Raw genomic sequence first — 15,951 nt, 5'->3', positions numbered from 1 at the left:
AGAGTGGATACATTTAAGAACTGTTACATACACCTCTCTCTTAGTGGGAACATAGTTAATTGCTTTGATTGTTCTGTGTTATATTCTTCCCTGGACCTTTGGTCCTAGGCATAAAGGAGAGGGAATAACCCCACATTTACCTGAGGAGGTAGGATTCACATATGACAGTAGCTGAGAAGACTTTGCAGAGTTATATATAAATGAAGTTTAATGACCTGAAAGAGCAGATTTAGAATGAAGTACTTCAAAAGAACTATTTACAAATGATATTTACAGTTACAAAATGGTATTTACAAATGGGATGTAGACTTGAAACTAAGTATTGCAAGTGGTTTCTGAATGGATTTGGGGAAGAGAAAAGGTGAACTTTCCAGTGAGGAAAAGTGACCATGGAGTGGCAAAAGTTGTATAACCAGCAGGATTGCTTTGACTGGAGCCAAGTCTCTTTTAAAATCAGGAAAAATTAAAGTTAGGAAGATGGAGTTCCGTTTGTGAAGGAACATTTAAAAAAAAAAAAGTATGGCGAGAAGTTTGATTAGACATACTAAGGAACCATTTATATAGTCTAGCAGGATGATAGGGGGAATACTACTGAAATGACTGTGAGTGGAAATGGCTGAGCGGCAACGTGGAAGAGTTGTTAGAGCTGTGTATCTGGCAGCATTCTGTCCCGGCTTGAATCCTGTCTTCACCACTTAACCACCTGTGTGACCTTGGCTGAGTGTCTTAATCTCTCTGTGCTTCAGCTTCCTCATCTACAAAATGGGGGTGATAGTACCTACTTCACAGAAGTGTTGTGAGGATTTGGTGAGACCTATGCGTAGTGTAAGAATAGTGCCTGATGCATAATAAGCACTGAGAAGTCCGCCGCCGCTAGTATTATTCTGTCGCCGTCGTCATCCTTGTCATCATGGGAGACCAGAGATCATCAAAGAAACATTGCTAAAAGGGGGTTGAATTTTCATGTGTTGTATTCTCCTCAGCTCGGGCCTGAAGGCGAGGTCTAACGTCATCAGTTATGTCACTGTCAACGACTCTCCGGACTCTGATTCTTCCTTGAGCAGCCCATATTCCACTGATACCCTGGGTGCTCTCCGGGGCAATAGTGGACCCCTTGTGGAGGGGCCCGGCAGAGTCGTGGGGGATGGCGCTGGCACCCGCACCATCATCGTGCCTCCACTGAAAACTCAGCTTGGCGACTGCACTGTAGCAGCCCCAGCCTCAGGTGAGCATCTTCACAGCCGCACGTGAATTCTTCGTTGCTGTGTGTGTGTCCTTAATGTGTCACTATAATCTGCTTAGGTAGATTATATGGTAGTGATGGTAGCGACCAGTTACTTAATTCAGAAATCAATTCCTTGTGATGTGAAATCATTTTTGGCAATCAGTGTATCTTACTATGTTTATTTTGTTTGGATTAACGTAGACGTGAATTTGTAGTCTCAGAAATGTACTCAGTCTTGATGGGAGAAGACAGACAAGAGCTGTTGTACCGCAGGGAGAATTAGCAGGCAAATTTTTTTTGGCACAAGTGATTCAAATTTGACAATCCAGAGTGAACAGGAACTATTACTATTAAAAATGACTGCAAACTTTTTTGTTTTTGTTTTTGAAAACAGTATGTACTTAGATCTTTTCTTACCCAATGTCATAGCAGTAATACTTTTGTGGTTTTATCATCAACTTAGATACCTCCATCTTTTTTGCTGTTAGATGCTGGGCTTAGGCTCCCCAGTTCAGTTATCAGGTAATGCTAGCTGCAGTAACAAGCCACAGACCTCCCTGGCTTGACATACTAGAAGTTTGCTTCGGGCGCCTCGGTGGCTCAGTCATTAAGCGTCTGCCTTCGGCTCAGGTCATGATCCCAGGGTCCTGGGATCGAGTCCCACATCGGTCTCCCTGCTCCACGGGAAGCCTGCTTCTCCCTCTCCCACTCCCCCTGCTTGTGTTCCTGCTCTCGCTGTCTCTCTCTCTCTGTCAAATAAATAAATAAAATCTTAAAAAAAAAAAAAAAAGTTTGCTTCTTACTCACATGACTTCCCAGTGCTAGTGCTCCTGGTTGGTGGGCCTGCAGTGAGGCAGGGATCAGAGCCCAGGGATCCTCAGCCTCCAACGAAAAGAAGAAAGAGTTTGGAGGAGGGACACAGATTTCTTTACCTCTCAAGCCCTGGAAACAGTGCAGACTAATCCCATGGCCCCACCTAGAGGCTCGGGGGCCCAGGAAGTGGAGTCCTTGTCTAGGCAGCTGTTTTCCAGTGGCAACTCTGTACACCAGAGGAGGGGGAGCATGAAATTTTGGTGTAGTGTAGCCGTCTGTGCTGTACTGACATAAAGTAGTGTTCTACTATGAATTATGTTACTGCCAGAGACATGAACAGGGCTCTGATTTCAGATATCGTGTTAAGCTTCAGTGCGGTTCTCCCCCTCAGAACTGGGCAGCTGTCCCATTGCAGACAAGGCAGAACTTCCTGATGCCAGGCTCCTGAAGAGCGTCGTTAGGAGCTCTGTCCATTGTTGGGTCCAAAGAATAGAGGCTACTCCACAAATCATTGAATAAATGCTTCCGTTTTCCTAGTAGGACCACAGAGGAAGCGAACCTTGGAAATTGATCTTGCTTATATCCAACTGCTCTGCAGTTTCTTAGAATTTGAAGATCGTGAGTGCCCAGCAGGATCTAGTCGTGCCTTCTTTTGAAGCTCCTTTGACACCTAAATGTCCTAAGTATTACCAACATCTTACTCAGCTTCCCATTGTCATTTTCATACTTGTTTAACCCCTTCCTACATAAAACTCTAGGCCCCTTGGGGGTAGGGACTGTGTCCCACTGGTGTTTGTATTTCCAGTAGTGCCTTGCACATACAAGAGACTGGATAAGATTTACTGAAGTGAATCTTTCGAAGATCCTTTATAGAGCTTTGTAGCAAGACAGAAAAGAAATGGGTTGTACAGTTTTTGTTCCTCTGGTGTAAATGTAATTGAGGAACTAAGATAGACATGAAACCTTAACTCTTGCAAACCTCATACAGATGTGGACTGATGAATATGATGCCATCTGAGCTTTAGCCGAGGCCACTCATAACTGACTACGGTCTGACCCTTTTTTAGGTCTTCTGAGCAGTAAGACCAAGCCAGTGGCCTCCGTGAGTGGGCAGTCATCTGGATGCTGTATCACCCCCACAGGGTGTCGAGCTCCACGCGGGGGGACCAGCGCAGCACAGCCACTCAACCTTAGCCAGGTAAGCGCCAGGCGCTGCTGCCTTCTGTTTGGGGCCCTCCCTGTTGTCACTCTCTGGAGAGCCCCGCTTCTGGCTGGACTGCTGAATAAAGCCAAATGAAGCCCCTTTTGTGTCAGACCGTTTGGTGTTCTATGGCCTGCGTCATCCCTGCACGTCCTGTGTCCCTTTATTCCTTCTGTAAGTGTGTTGAGGGTGCCCATTCCAGGTTTTCCTTCAGACCTCCCTAGTCTTTCCTGGAAGATTAGAGAAATGTCTGGAATTTAGAGAGAGCCTCGGGTGCTTTAGTCCATACCTGCTTCTGTATCACCACATGCTTTGCTACCGGATCCTCTTGCTTCACCTCCCAGGTCATAAGTAGCGAGCCTCACACCGATTACTTGAGGGCAAGAGACAGTGCAAAGCTTTGTGGCCACTTCATCAGCTGGTTCGAGTCCTGTGTGCTGGCTTGCGCCTGAGTTCCCCCCGCCCACCACTGTGTGATCTGTTGGGGTGGGGAGGGACACTGTTCTGTCTGTAAAAGGGGCACTATTCACTCTTTCTTCGGCTGAAATTCTGCTACTTGTATGATGTCTACCGGTATTAAGAAAGTGTAAATATGAGGGTGTAACTGAGTGAGTGAGTGTGTGTGTGTGTGTGTGTGTGTGTGTGAGAGAGAGAGAGAGAGAGAGAGACAGCACAGGCAAGTGCAAATGTCAGTTCGAGTTAGTGCATGTGTTTGAGGCTCCACAAGTCAAGAGGGATATGAAGAACTTAGAGGAGAACAAAAGAAAACAATGGCAAGAAAGAAAGGTTAGGAAAAATTCAAATTCCCTGGCGCCAGAATAGGGTGAGTTTGAGTCAACAGTTACTAACTTGCAGGAGTGGGTAACCCTGTGAACTCTTGATTCTCCCCTCCCCCTTGCCCCTGTCATACTTAAAAGCAAACTGCTGCTATCTGGGCCGGGTTAGGATCTGTTCTGCCAAGAGGTGGAGGGATGGAGGCTGACTTCTGACAGCATTGCCAGTCTGGGAGATTTCTGTGCTATGGCAGCCCAGGAACAGTACAGGTTAGAACCTCAACTCTCCACTTGGTCTTTGGTGCCCCGAACCGGGACGACCTCAAGGTTCCTCACTCCCTTCTTCCTCCTTCCAGAACCAGCAGTCATCGTCAGCTCCAACCTCGCAGGAGAGAAGCAGCAACCCTGCCCCCCGCAGGCAGCAGGCGTTTGTGGCCCCGCTCTCCCAAGCCCCCTACGCCTTCCAGCATGGGAGCCCACTACACTCGACGGGGCACCCACACCTGGCCCCAGCCCCTGCTCACCTGCCGAGCCAGCCTCACCTGTATACGTATGCTGCCCCCACCTCTGCTGCTGCATTGGGCTCCACCAGCTCCATTGCTCATCTCTTCTCCCCCCAGGGCTCCTCAAGGCATGCTGCAGCCTATACCACCCACCCTAGCACTCTGGTGCACCAGGTCCCTGTCAGTGTTGGGCCCAGCCTTCTCACTTCTGCCAGTGTGGCCCCTGCTCAGTACCAACACCAGTTTGCCACCCAGTCCTACATTGGGTCTTCCCGAGGCTCAACAATTTACACTGGATACCCACTGAGTCCTACCAAGATCAGCCAGTATTCCTATTTGTAGTTGGTGAGCAGAGGGAGGAGGGGTCATGGCTGCCTGTTCCTGGCCCTGAGTTCTTAATAACGGGCTATGACGAGCTCCTCCCTTAAGCCCCTCTTGAAACTCCTTAGCCAGCAACTTGTTCTGCAGGGGCCCACTGAAGCAGAAGGTTTTTCTCTGGGGAACCTGTCTTAGTGTTGACTGCATTGTTGTAGTCTCCCAAAGTCTGCCCTATTTTTTAATTCTTTATTTTTGTGACAGCATTTTTGCTATTTGAAAGAGTTCAGATGCCTATCTTCTGCAGTTACCAAGGAAGAGAGATCGTTCTGAAGTTACCCTTTGAAAAATATTTTCTCTCTGACTTGATTTCTATAAATGTTTTTAAAAAACCAAGTGAAGCCCCTCTTTATTTAACTTTGTTTTATTGTAATTGCTGGTCAGAGGAAAAATGCTGATAGAAGGATTTGAAATCCGGTAACAAGTGAGAAAAGAAAAATCACCACTTTTTGCTTGTTTAAAAACCAAGACTTAATGGCCTATTTTAAGAGCAGCTTACACAAGTCTGTATCTGACTATCAGGCATTTCTCCTCTCAAAATTTTACCTTTCTTATGGGACATTAGACTTACAGTGTTTTAGTTTTGTTTTCGTGTCACGTTATACTTACTGGGCAATTGTTATTTTTGCAAAACTGGTAATATACTGCTCTGTGTTACTCTTGGGATTCTCTCAGTTGCTCCTGTGTTTATTGTAAAGTAGTGTTAAAAAGGCAGCTCACCATTTGCTGGTAACTTAGTGTGAGAGAATCCATACCTACCGTGAAAGCACTAGGTATTACTCTTTTTAAATGAAGTACCGTGCATTCTTCTTAAGTTATTTTTTAAAAGTCTTTCTCTCTTTCTCTGATTCAGCTTAAATTTTATTATTGGAAAAGCCATTAAGGTGGTTATTATTGTATGGTGGTGGTTGTCTTATTATATGCAAAATCTCTCTGTATTATGCGATACTGGTATTGATGAGCTTTGCCTAAAGGTTCTTGGCATTGGTGAGCTTTGCCTAAAGATTAATATGAATTTTCAGTAATACACCTCTCTCTCTCTTTGCCTCATCTCTCCCTTCTGTTCTATGTGATTTATTTGGGGAGAAAGCTAAAGAATCTGAAACCAGATAAGAACGTTGTGTATAGCTTTTATACTTTAAAGTAGCTTCCTTTGTATGCCAGCAGCAAATTGAATGCTCTCTTATTAAGACTTATACAATAAGTGCATGTAGGAATTGCAAAAAATATTTTAAAAATTTATTACTGAATTTAAAAATATTTTAGAAGTTTTGTAATGGTGGTGTTTTAATATTTTGCATAATTAAATATGTACATATTGATTAGAAAAATATAACAAGCAATTTTTCCTGCTAACCCAAAATGTTATTTGTAATCAAATGTGTAGTGATTACACTTGAATTGTGTATTTAGTGTGTATCTGATCCTCCAGTGTTACCCCGGAGATGGAATGGATGTCTCCATTGTATTTAAACCAAAATGAACTGATACTTGTTGGAATGTATGTGAACTAATTGCAATTATATTAGAGCATATTACTGTAGTGTTGAATGAGCAGGGGCATTGCCTGCAAGGAGAGGAGACCCTTGGAATTGTTTGCACAGGTGTGTCTGGTGAGGAGTTGTTCAGTGTGTGTCTCTTCTTCCCTGTCTCCTCCTTCCCTTATTGTAGTGCCTTATATGATGATGTAGTGGTTCATAGAGTTTACAGTGAGCTTGCCTTAGGATGGACCAGCAAGCCCTTGTGGACCCTAAGCTGTTCACTGGGATTTATCAGAACAGGATTAGTAGCTGTGTCGTGTAAATGCATTGTTGTCAGTTTCCCTGCCTTCACTGAAAAACAGCAGCTTTTCTCCTTTAGCACCACGTCTACCCCTTTCCAACCCGGAATCTCAGCCTAGTTCTCACAGAAGCATTTTCCCCATGTGGCTCTCTCACGGCGCATTGCTACCTTGCTTCTGTGAGAGTTTGGGAAGCAGGTGAGAGGAGTCAAGCCAATATGAAATATGTGGTGGTTTTCTTTTTCTTTAAAGTATGTGCAATCACTTTTAGAATGAAATTTTTCTTTTCCTTTTCCCATGTGGCAGTCCTTCCTGCAAATAGTTGCCATTCCTAGTAAAATATTTGCTTGTTGAAAAAAACATATAACAGATCTGTTTATACCAAAGAGCCTATTGTATTGCTTACCATGTCCCCGTACTATGAGGAGGAGTTTTGTGATGCCGCTGGTGACAGGGAACTCACAGGAAGGTTTCTGAGCCGGTGAAGAATATTAAAAAGGAACCAAAGCCTGTCGAGTCATCAGGCTTTTGAGGTTTCTTTTTAACAACTTGAATATTCTTGGGGCTGTGAAATTGTCCTTGTACTCTCAGCTCCTGCATGGATCTGGGTCAAGTGGAGGGTACTGGGGATGGGGATGTTCCTGCCCATAAAAGATTTGGGGGAAGAAGGTTAACTCTAAGATATAGAAGTGTTCCATCTGAATTGAAAATTATGTACTTGAGGGCTAAGTCTAGGACTGGTTCTTTGTAGAGATGGCGTCAAGGAGGTGCAGGATGGAGATGGGAGATTTCATGGAGCCTGGTCAGCAAGCTCTGTACCGGGTTGGACACCGAGGAGCTGTCAAGGTATTTGGAGTTTCTTCATTGTAAAGAGTAAGGGCTTCCACGATGGGGCAGGTAGTACAGTCAGTCAGTACAGCCTACCAGGAACATGGTGGTGTTTTCTGCTTTTTCTTTTTTTCTTTTTTTTTTTCCTGTGGTCACTCTCCTGAGTTCGGTTTGCACCGCTATATTGGTAAGGATACCCAAGCAGTTTGTATGGTTTCCGTCACTAGTGTTACACAGTTTTCTGGTCAGCGCGTGTGATCGTTGTGTTTCCCTTTTTTGCCAAGCATATTTTGATTTTCTTGTTCAAAGGCAGACCTAGTTTCTAGTAGAAACATTTTTTTGTTCCTTATCTTTCCTCTACAAGGGGTAAGATTTGTTGTTTTTGTAACAAACGAGATGCAGGAAAAACAATACAAAACACTCCCCTCCTGCCTCCCTGTCCAATAAGTAGATAACCACTTAAGATGCGAGTCTTATAACCTCATGGGGAAAAGACAATACCAAGAGTGTGTATTGTTACCTGAAACATCCTTACTAGCAGTGTGTGGCTTGAAGAGTTTTAGAAATTTTCAGCCTTAGTCTGCAAATTGGCATTTCAAATTTACCAAGATAAAAATCCGTCTGTGTCCGCTCAATGTGTATGTGCTCAATGTGGCTTTAGATTCTGTCCCTGGGGCTTAACATTGCCAGCCCTGACAGGATGGGGGGAAGCCCTGCGAATTCAGTGAGCGGCGGCCTAACCTCAGACCAGCTTAAGGCTTTACGTCCTTTCAGAACTTGCATTTCCAGCTTCTCCCCTTCAGGGTGAGAGAGAAAGTGGGGAAGGTTTAAGTACAGCCACTCTGGGCTCATTGGGACACTTGATCACTCCAGAGTTTTAATAGCTCCCAGGAGAGGGATACTGCTGTCCGTGCTCAGCGCAGATACCAGCCCCAGGAATAAGAACTCCCATTTCAAACAGTTCTGGCCATCCATCGTCCTCCACTAGAGGGGCTCAGCTTGACTGCCCTTAGCCAGGCAAGCACAGTAATGTGTGTTTTATTCAGCATTATTATGCAAAAACCCACTGGTTAGGTTGGTTGGTTTTAGGATAGGAAATGAAATCGCCTCTCAGTGACAGGAATGGCCCAAGCCTGCTTCCTGTTTTTTTTTTTTTTGTTGTTTATTTTTTTAAACGGATGGTGCAGCATGTCTACATGGTTGTTTGTTGCTAAACTTTATATAATGTGTGGTTTTGATTCAGCTTGAAAAATAATCTCACTACATGTAGCAGTACATTATATGTACATTATATGTAATGTTAGTATTTCTGCTTTGAATCCTTGATATTGCAATGGAATTCCAACTTTATTAAATGTATTTGATATGCTAGTTATTGTGTGCGATTTAAACTTTTTTTGCTTTCTCCCTTTTCTGGTTGTGCGCTTCCTTTTACAACAAGCCTCTAGAAACAGTTTCTGAGAATTAATTGAGCTATGTTTGTAATGCAGATGTACTTAGGGAGTATGTAAAATAATCATTTTAACAAAAGAAATAGATATTTAAAATTTAATACTAACTACGGGAAAAGGGTCCATTGTGTAAAACATAGTTTATCTTTGGATTCAATGTTCGTCTTTGGTTTTACAAAGTAGCTTGTATTTTCAGTATTTTCTACATAATATGGTAAAATGTAGAGCAATTGCAATGCATCAATAAAATGGGTAAATTTTCTGATTCATGTGGCTGTCTTTGACTTCTGTTAGAGGTTTACAAAGGGGATCAACAAATGGCATCTTTGGAGTGGCTAAATACATCGCATCTGAACACCAGTGGTGGGTTAGAGGCAAATCCATCTTTCATACAAATCTCCACAATGGAAATGAAACAGGGTTGGTAGAAAACACTTCCCAGGAAAGGAGTGCCCGGGCCCTAACTGAAGATCTCATCTGGTCCTGGCCCTTTGAAAGAGGCACAGCTTCTGACCCAGGATAACTAAACTTTGTTTCCTAGCATGTTCCAACAACCGTCTGAAGTATCATAATGAAAATCAGAATCACCACAGCAGACGCTATTTTCCCCTCCTTTCAAGCTGCATTGTTTGAAGCACAGTCCTTTTGGAGAAGGACTCTGATTAGAGTTCTCTTGATTCTGAAGTGAAGAAAATTTCTCCTGATGAAGAATTAGAGATTTGTCTAAATCGATCACTGCAGGTCCCTGAATAAATGCTATATATTCGTTTGGCTTCTTTTGACACATGTGTTTCAGGCCACATCTACTCTACAGTGGCCATTAATTCATTGTGGGGTTCTGCAGTCGTGGTTGGGGTATAGAAATGAGACGCATTTAGAAACACCGTTTTGGACCATAACCTAGAAATGATCAATAGGCTCTTCTCCCCCATTGGTGGGGAAGTCAGAACACATTTATTTGATTTAGACTGCAGCACATATATTTTTCAGATTCTTTTTTTCCTAAATAAATGAGGGTGAACTTACTGAATGTTCCCCAGGTTTGGTAAGAGAATATACCTAGAAGCGTTCAGGTAAGAGAAAGGCAAATAGAAAGGCTCTGCTATCAGTCTCACTTCCAGGTAATCAAGAATGAATTTAACTTGTCAATGATCTGGGTTTTTTTGGTATTTTTGTTTGTTTTTAAATCTCAGTTATATTCTCTTCCTTAGGCTAAATCAGAGAGAGATTGGGATAGCCCCTTAAGTAGTTGGGTAGTCTGTGGGGAAATCTGTGTTTTGATGATGAAAACCCCTGGTAAATTCAATCTGCTTGGCTTGCTTTGTGGAAATTTTCCACAGGACGTGAGGTCTAAGCCTTGGTTTCCCTGTGAATCCTGAGATGACACCAGGTGCTTATCACAAGATGGCGCCAATGAGCTATAGAAGAAGGTAGTGCAGACTTGACCACTGTGATCTTTTCTCCCACCCTTTCCCCTCAAACCTCATCTCCCCTGCTTCCAGCTTCCACTGAACAAGGCAGAAAACAATTCATGCTACTATTGCTGGGGAAGGAAAAGATTAATGATGGATGTCTCTGAAGAAGCCAGCACTGGAAGGAAGCATGCATTCTCCTAAAACAGGAATAGAGTTTGCTGAGTGTACTCCGGGGCCCCTGCCTCCCGCTGCGAGCTCCTTTTTCTGGGTGACTGCCCAGAAGGCCTCTGCCCTGGGGTTTCATCTCCTTCCCCTCTCCCCGGGAGCCTACAGCCTAGGCGGGAGGTGGTTAAGGCTTCTTCTGGCTGCTCTGCCATAGGGCCATCTGTGTTTGATCAATCCAGGCGGAAAGGAGGGGGTGGGGGCTGTAAAGAGACCGTGAAAGCATTCCAGAGTAGTGAGAGAGACCCGAGATCCAGAAGGAGAGAAGGCACCGCCCCCACCCTGCCTCCAAAGCTAAGCGGCGGGCTTGAGTGGAAAAGGCACAGGACTGCACGCTCCTACTCCGGCCCCCTTTCTCCCGCGGCCATGGGGCCCTGCACGCCTCTCCTTACCTTGTTCCTTTTGTCATGCCTGCGACCCCTTCAGGGACAGCAGCACCACCTTGTGGAGTACATGGAACGCCGACTAGCTGCCTTAGAGGTGAGTGACTTTTTTCCCCCCGGGCCAGGCGGGAAGGACTCCACATCTCCTGTTGATTCACCCAGTGTGTCAGGGATCTGGGGACATGACACGATGGGGCTCTGTGAGCACCAACAGAAAACTCTATCTTTTAAGAAGAGTATCCTTACAATCGCAAGCCCTCCTCTTTCCCCACGGCCACAGAGCCATTCCAAAGCAAACAGGCCTTTGTGTTTTACCCTGAGACGGCATGGAATAAGGGGACAGTGGACATGAGAGCTAGCATGGCAAGAAAGCATCTCAGGGTGAGCTGATGATTCTGTGAGAGTTGGAAGTTCCGAGAGAATCTGCAGCCTTCTGTCTTTTTAACAGTTTGAAGTCTGTGCCATTCCCGAGTTGAAATCTGTTCATTCCCAAGAGGAGAAGTATACAGTGGAGCAGAGACCCTTACTGCCCTCATGCGCTTAGGCTGCCCCGGCGACTCAGAGGACATGAAGTGGGGGTAGAGGCCTAGGTGATCTGAGCCGGGCTTTTTGCACATTTAGCATCTCCGAACATCTGGTTTCCTTTCCGTGGGGGTTGAAGGGGAGTTGATGCCTGGCTAGTTTGTGCTCTTTCCCGTTCCTCACACCCTGGCTGGGCCTCTCCCTGCCCGGGAGTTGTAACGCTTCAGCCCCTCTCCTGGCCCCCATCCCTGCAGGAACGGCTGGCCCAGTGCCAGGACCAAAGTAGCCGGCACGCCGCTGAGCTGAGGGACTTCAAGAACAAGATGCTGCCGCTGCTGGAGGTGGCCGAGAAGGAGCGCGAGGCACTCAGAACCGAGGCCGACACCATCTCGGGCAGAGTGGACCGTCTGGAGCGGGAAGTTGACTATCTGGAGACCCAGAACCCAGCTCTACCCTGTGTGGAGGTTGATGAGAAGGTGACCGGAGGCCCTGGGATCAAAGGCAAGGGCAGAAGAAATGAGAAGTACGATATGCTGACAGGTAAGTGGTCCAAAAGCAGAGCCCTGACACTCTCGGGACCTGTATTCTGCCTTGGTTCTTTCCCATTTTTCTCCTTGTCCCGGAGGCCACTTTGGCGCGATCTCCTGGAATCCGCTTTAGGGGAATCTCTATAATGACAGGGCCATTGTGAGCGTTTCTGGGGACCCAGGCCTCTGTGGCACCTTTTTCCCTATCCTCCTTAAGAGTGGAGGCGTCCACTGGCAAATGCCCACTGTCCTCCAGATGGCCCACCCTGGGGGGTTCCCGCTGCGGGCATCTAACTCTTGCCCGTATTGCCTTGTCCTGTGCTTTTCTCCCTCCCCACCAGACTGTGGCTACACAATCTCTCAGGTGAGATCAATGAAGATCCTGAAGCGGTTCGGTGGCCCAGCTGGTCTGTGGACCAAGGATCCAATGGGGCCAACAGAGAAGATCTACGTATTAGATGGGACACAGAATGACACAGCCTTTGTCTTCCCAAGGCTGCGGGACTTCACCCTGGCCATGGCTGCCCGGAAAGCTTCCCGGGTCCGGGTGCCCTTCCCCTGGGTAGGCACGGGGCAGCTGGTGTACGGTGGCTTTCTTTATTACGCCCGGAGGCCTCCTGGAGGACCCGGAGGGGGAGGGGAGCTGGAGAACACCTTGCAGCTCATCAAATTCCACCTGGCAAACCGGACCGTGGTGGACAGCTCAGTATTCCCGGCGGAGGGTTTGATCCCCCCATACGGGCTGACAGCAGACACATACATCGACCTGGCGGCTGATGAGGAGGGCCTTTGGGCTGTCTATGCCACTCGGGAGGATGACAGGCACTTATGTCTGGCCAAGTTAGACCCCCAGACCCTGGACACCGAGCAGCAGTGGGACACACCATGTCCCAGAGAGAATGCCGAGGCGGCCTTTGTCATCTGCGGGACCCTGTACGTTGTCTATAACACCCGCCCTGCCAGCCGCGCCCGCATCCAGTGCTCCTTTGATGCCAGTGGCACCCTGACCCCCGAGAGGGCGGCCCTCCCGTATTTCCCCCGCCGGTATGGGGCCCATGCCAGCCTCCGCTATAACCCCCGAGAGCGTCAGCTCTACGCCTGGGATGACGGCTACCAGATTGTCTATAAGCTGGAGATGAGAAAGAAAGAGGAAGAAGTCTGAGGACCTAGCCCTGGTTGGTGAATCTCTCTCACCTCTACACATTTCTGTCTGCACAACGCTTCCTGCTCCTTGTTGTCCAGATGTGGGCAACTTGTGCTTCGGGGCCTGTATCTGCAGCCAACGGAAGCCAAATTCTCATGGCCCCTCCGTTTCCTGTGGGACCTTAGATCTTCAGAGACCCTTTTAGAGATGAAACACAGACAGCCCTAAGTGGCCAGTGCCCTCCTGCCCCATGGCAATGAATTTCAGGCCAAAGACCATGCAGACCCAGAGCTCTGGACCCTCGTATGGGGGCAACCCCAGCAAATGGGCAACAGAATATTTCTTGCCTCCGTGTGACTCCGGTGGGGGGAGAGGGTTCTAGGAGAAGGAGACTTTCCACTCTGGCTGTCTCCCTTCTCCCTTTAGTGCCCCGGGGAACAGGGCTTTCTTCACATCATTTTGTATTATTGCAACATTTTGCATTAAAAGGAAAATCCATGCTCCTCGCCTGTGTGTGTTTGGGGTGGCCCTCAGATCGGATTTCTCCCCGTGACCCTCCATTTTCCTCCTCCACCCCATTGCCACTCCTTAAGCCACATCGGGGACTTGGCTGGGCTCTCCTGCTGAGAGAGAGGGGACTTCTCTAGTTACAGGTTTTGCTGTGGGGCGCCTGGGGAAGCACACAATCCCGCCCCTTTAGGGGGCTGGCCGAGGGGCTTCCCTCCACAGCCGCCTCTCATCTGGGGCGGCCCTCCCGGAGCCGCGACCCTCCCAGAGCCGCCCTTGGCCCCGCGCCCCTGGCTGCCAGCCTGGGGCCCAGGGGCAGAGTTTCCAATTCCAGTTCGCAGAGGGTTTGAACCAGAAAATGAATCCGAGTCGCACCGGAGTGCAGTGTGAAGACCAGAGCCCCAAATGTGTTTTGGGAAAGGACTTCCGGTGTCACTTCTGAGGTGGACTCGGCCCCGGCCCCAGCCCCCACTGCCCTCTCCGGCTTGGGGCAGCCCGCAGGGCCCCGTTACACGGTTACACAATCGGGCTTGCTCTGAACCGCGCTGATTTTCTTGCTGCCACGGCGTCTGCGGTTTGAGCGAGGAGGAGGGGCTGTGACCGTGCCCCAGATGGGAGCTCTACCAGTTTCCCAACACATCCCTCCGGTCACCCCCACCACAGTCCTGGAACCTGGCTGAAGTCTGGCCAGGAGTCCTGGAAACTTAACCCTGTCCTGCCCTGGCCCCTGGCTCGGAATTCCAGGAGGCCATCCGGGGAAGGGAGAGGGACCAGGGAGAGGAAAACCCTGGCTTTTGGACCCCCACCCCCACCCCGTCCCTCGGAATGTGCTGAGCTCTGTGCCAGGCCCCACCCCCGCTGCGTACCCCCATTCTGCACTCAGGAACAAGACCCGCTGCCCTTCTGGGAAAGTAGACGTCAGGCAGCCTGAGGGTCCTCGTGGTTATTGACCTCAGTGTGGGGAGGAGAAAGGAACACATCTTTTCCCTAAAGGACACCACCCCCACCCCCAGGTTAGGGTGGATCGGCCGGGGTGGGGGTGGGGCCCTGTGATGCTCCTTTTGTCTTTTCTTCTCTCCCCAGGCAGAGCTGCCCCTGACGTAGATTGGTGAGGACAGGGAAAAGAGAGACACTGAAGCACCTCACAAAGGCGCTATTGTAGGGAGCCTGGGGCGGGTGGGGGCTCTCTCCCATTCAACTCTCTCCTAATGTGGGGCTGGCAACCATAATCACCGCCTGTCACACCCACAGAGGGGGCTGCCCACGGAACATCTGGCTCCCGCAGGCAGGCGGTGCACGGGAGGGGTGTGGAGGAGGGAGGGAGCTCTCCCGGGAGGGCCTGGAGAGGGGTCCCGGCCGGTGGCCCCTGGCCGCGTGGAACTGTCGCTGCGTGTGTGCGCCTGTGTGCATGTGGGGGGGGTCTCCTTGCAAGTGGGACCCACTTTCACAGTGTGATTGCTTATAAGCTGCCAAGAGGCTGGGGCCGGGTCTGTGGCGTTATGTCAATATGGCAGCAGACATCAGGGATGGGTTCTGGATGACCCTCATGAGGGACTGGCTCTGAAACGGAGGGCCTATGAGAATTTGCCTCAATCCTCAATGAGAAAGACAAAAACAGCCCTTCTTCTTCTTCCTCTTCCTCCTCCTCCTCCTTCTTCTTCTTCTTCTTCTTCTTCTTCTTCTTCTTCTTCTTCTTCTTCAGTTTTCTTTGGAAAAGTTCACTCAGACTTTTCTGAAAGGGCAGAAATCTCTGGGGCCTTGTCATTTATGACTTTTTGCTTTTTTTCTTTTTGGCTCCTGTACAATAGCTAGTGTGCTATTTTGGAAGCGTTTTGGAAGGTGAGTGGAACTGTGTGGGCAGATCCAGTGAACTGTCCAAATTCATTAAACTAAATTTTCTGCTGCTCAAGGAGAGTGCCTCGGTAGCTGAATCCGCTCATCCGAAACCAGCCTCAGAGCCCCTTCTCAGACCCTCTATAACCCATCACTTGGCAGAGACAGGTTGTGACCTCTGCTTTGGGTTGAACAAAAGGCAGTGGAAGGCAGAGCCTCTCATGGGGGAGAGGGGGCTAAACGCCCAAAGAGAAGCCCCCCATCTGCCCCCAGTCCCTGGCCCAACAACGCTAAGCTGCCAGATCAGTGGTCCAGACGTTACCTCTCCATCACAAGGCCCGATGGAGAGGGGTCCCCTTCTCCCTACTCCAGCGCCCAGTCTCCTTCCCTAACTCCCAAGCTCTCCTCTTTGTTCTCACTATGTTCTCCTCCCTGGGGCCGGTCTTTGC

The 15,951-nt window shown here is 48.3% G+C and overlaps 2 protein-coding genes across 7 annotated transcripts in view; both read left to right on the top strand.

Annotated features, from left to right (window-relative positions):
• HIPK1 (homeodomain interacting protein kinase 1) overlaps window positions 1–9,218 on the top strand; it is a 49,742-nt gene extending 40,524 nt beyond the window's left edge. For all 6 annotated transcript variants that reach the window (XM_025872464.2, XM_025872463.2, XM_073896112.1 and 3 more), the window contains 3 exons: window positions 984–1,225; window positions 3,106–3,236; window positions 4,369–9,218. In XM_025872464.2, coding sequence (XP_025728249.1) covers window positions 984–1,225; window positions 3,106–3,236; window positions 4,369–4,857 — 862 coding nt within the window. In that variant the 3' untranslated portion in view covers window positions 4,858–9,218. The remainder of the gene's footprint in view (window positions 1–983; window positions 1,226–3,105; window positions 3,237–4,368) is intronic.
• A 1,592-nt stretch (window positions 9,219–10,810) lies between these two features.
• On the top strand, window positions 10,811–13,665 carry OLFML3 (olfactomedin like 3). The gene is made up of 3 exons (XM_025872482.2): window positions 10,811–11,066; window positions 11,746–12,031; window positions 12,360–13,665. Exons 1-3 carry the CDS (start codon window positions 10,953–10,955, stop codon window positions 13,178–13,180), a joined length of 1,221 nt encoding a protein of 406 aa, XP_025728267.2. The 5' UTR covers window positions 10,811–10,952; the 3' UTR covers window positions 13,181–13,665.
• Window positions 13,666–15,951: the final 2,286 nt, after the last annotated feature.

The sequence above is a fragment of the Callorhinus ursinus genome, unplaced genomic scaffold (assembly GCF_003265705.2).
Source record: "Callorhinus ursinus isolate GAN/ISIS: 27379988/994484 unplaced genomic scaffold, GSC_fseal_2.0 scaffold9, whole genome shotgun sequence".
NCBI classification, from domain to species: Eukaryota; Metazoa; Chordata; class Mammalia; order Carnivora; family Otariidae; genus Callorhinus; species Callorhinus ursinus.
The sequence above is the reverse complement of the archived record's forward strand: the minus strand, read 5'-3'. Positions and strand labels throughout refer to the sequence as shown.

Bases quoted from the DNA above. Each gene is read 5' to 3' on its own strand.
- OLFML3 (XM_025872482.2), top strand. From the start codon at position 10,953: ATGGGGCCCTGCACGCCTCTCCTTACCTTGTTCCTTTTGTCATGCCTG. The intron at 11,067-11,745 runs GTGAGTGACTTT...CCATCCCTGCAG, and splicing joins GCCGACTAGCTGCCTTAGAG to GAACGGCTGGCCCAGTGCCA. The intron at 12,032-12,359 runs GTAAGTGGTCCA...CCTCCCCACCAG, and splicing joins GAAGTACGATATGCTGACAG to ACTGTGGCTACACAATCTCT.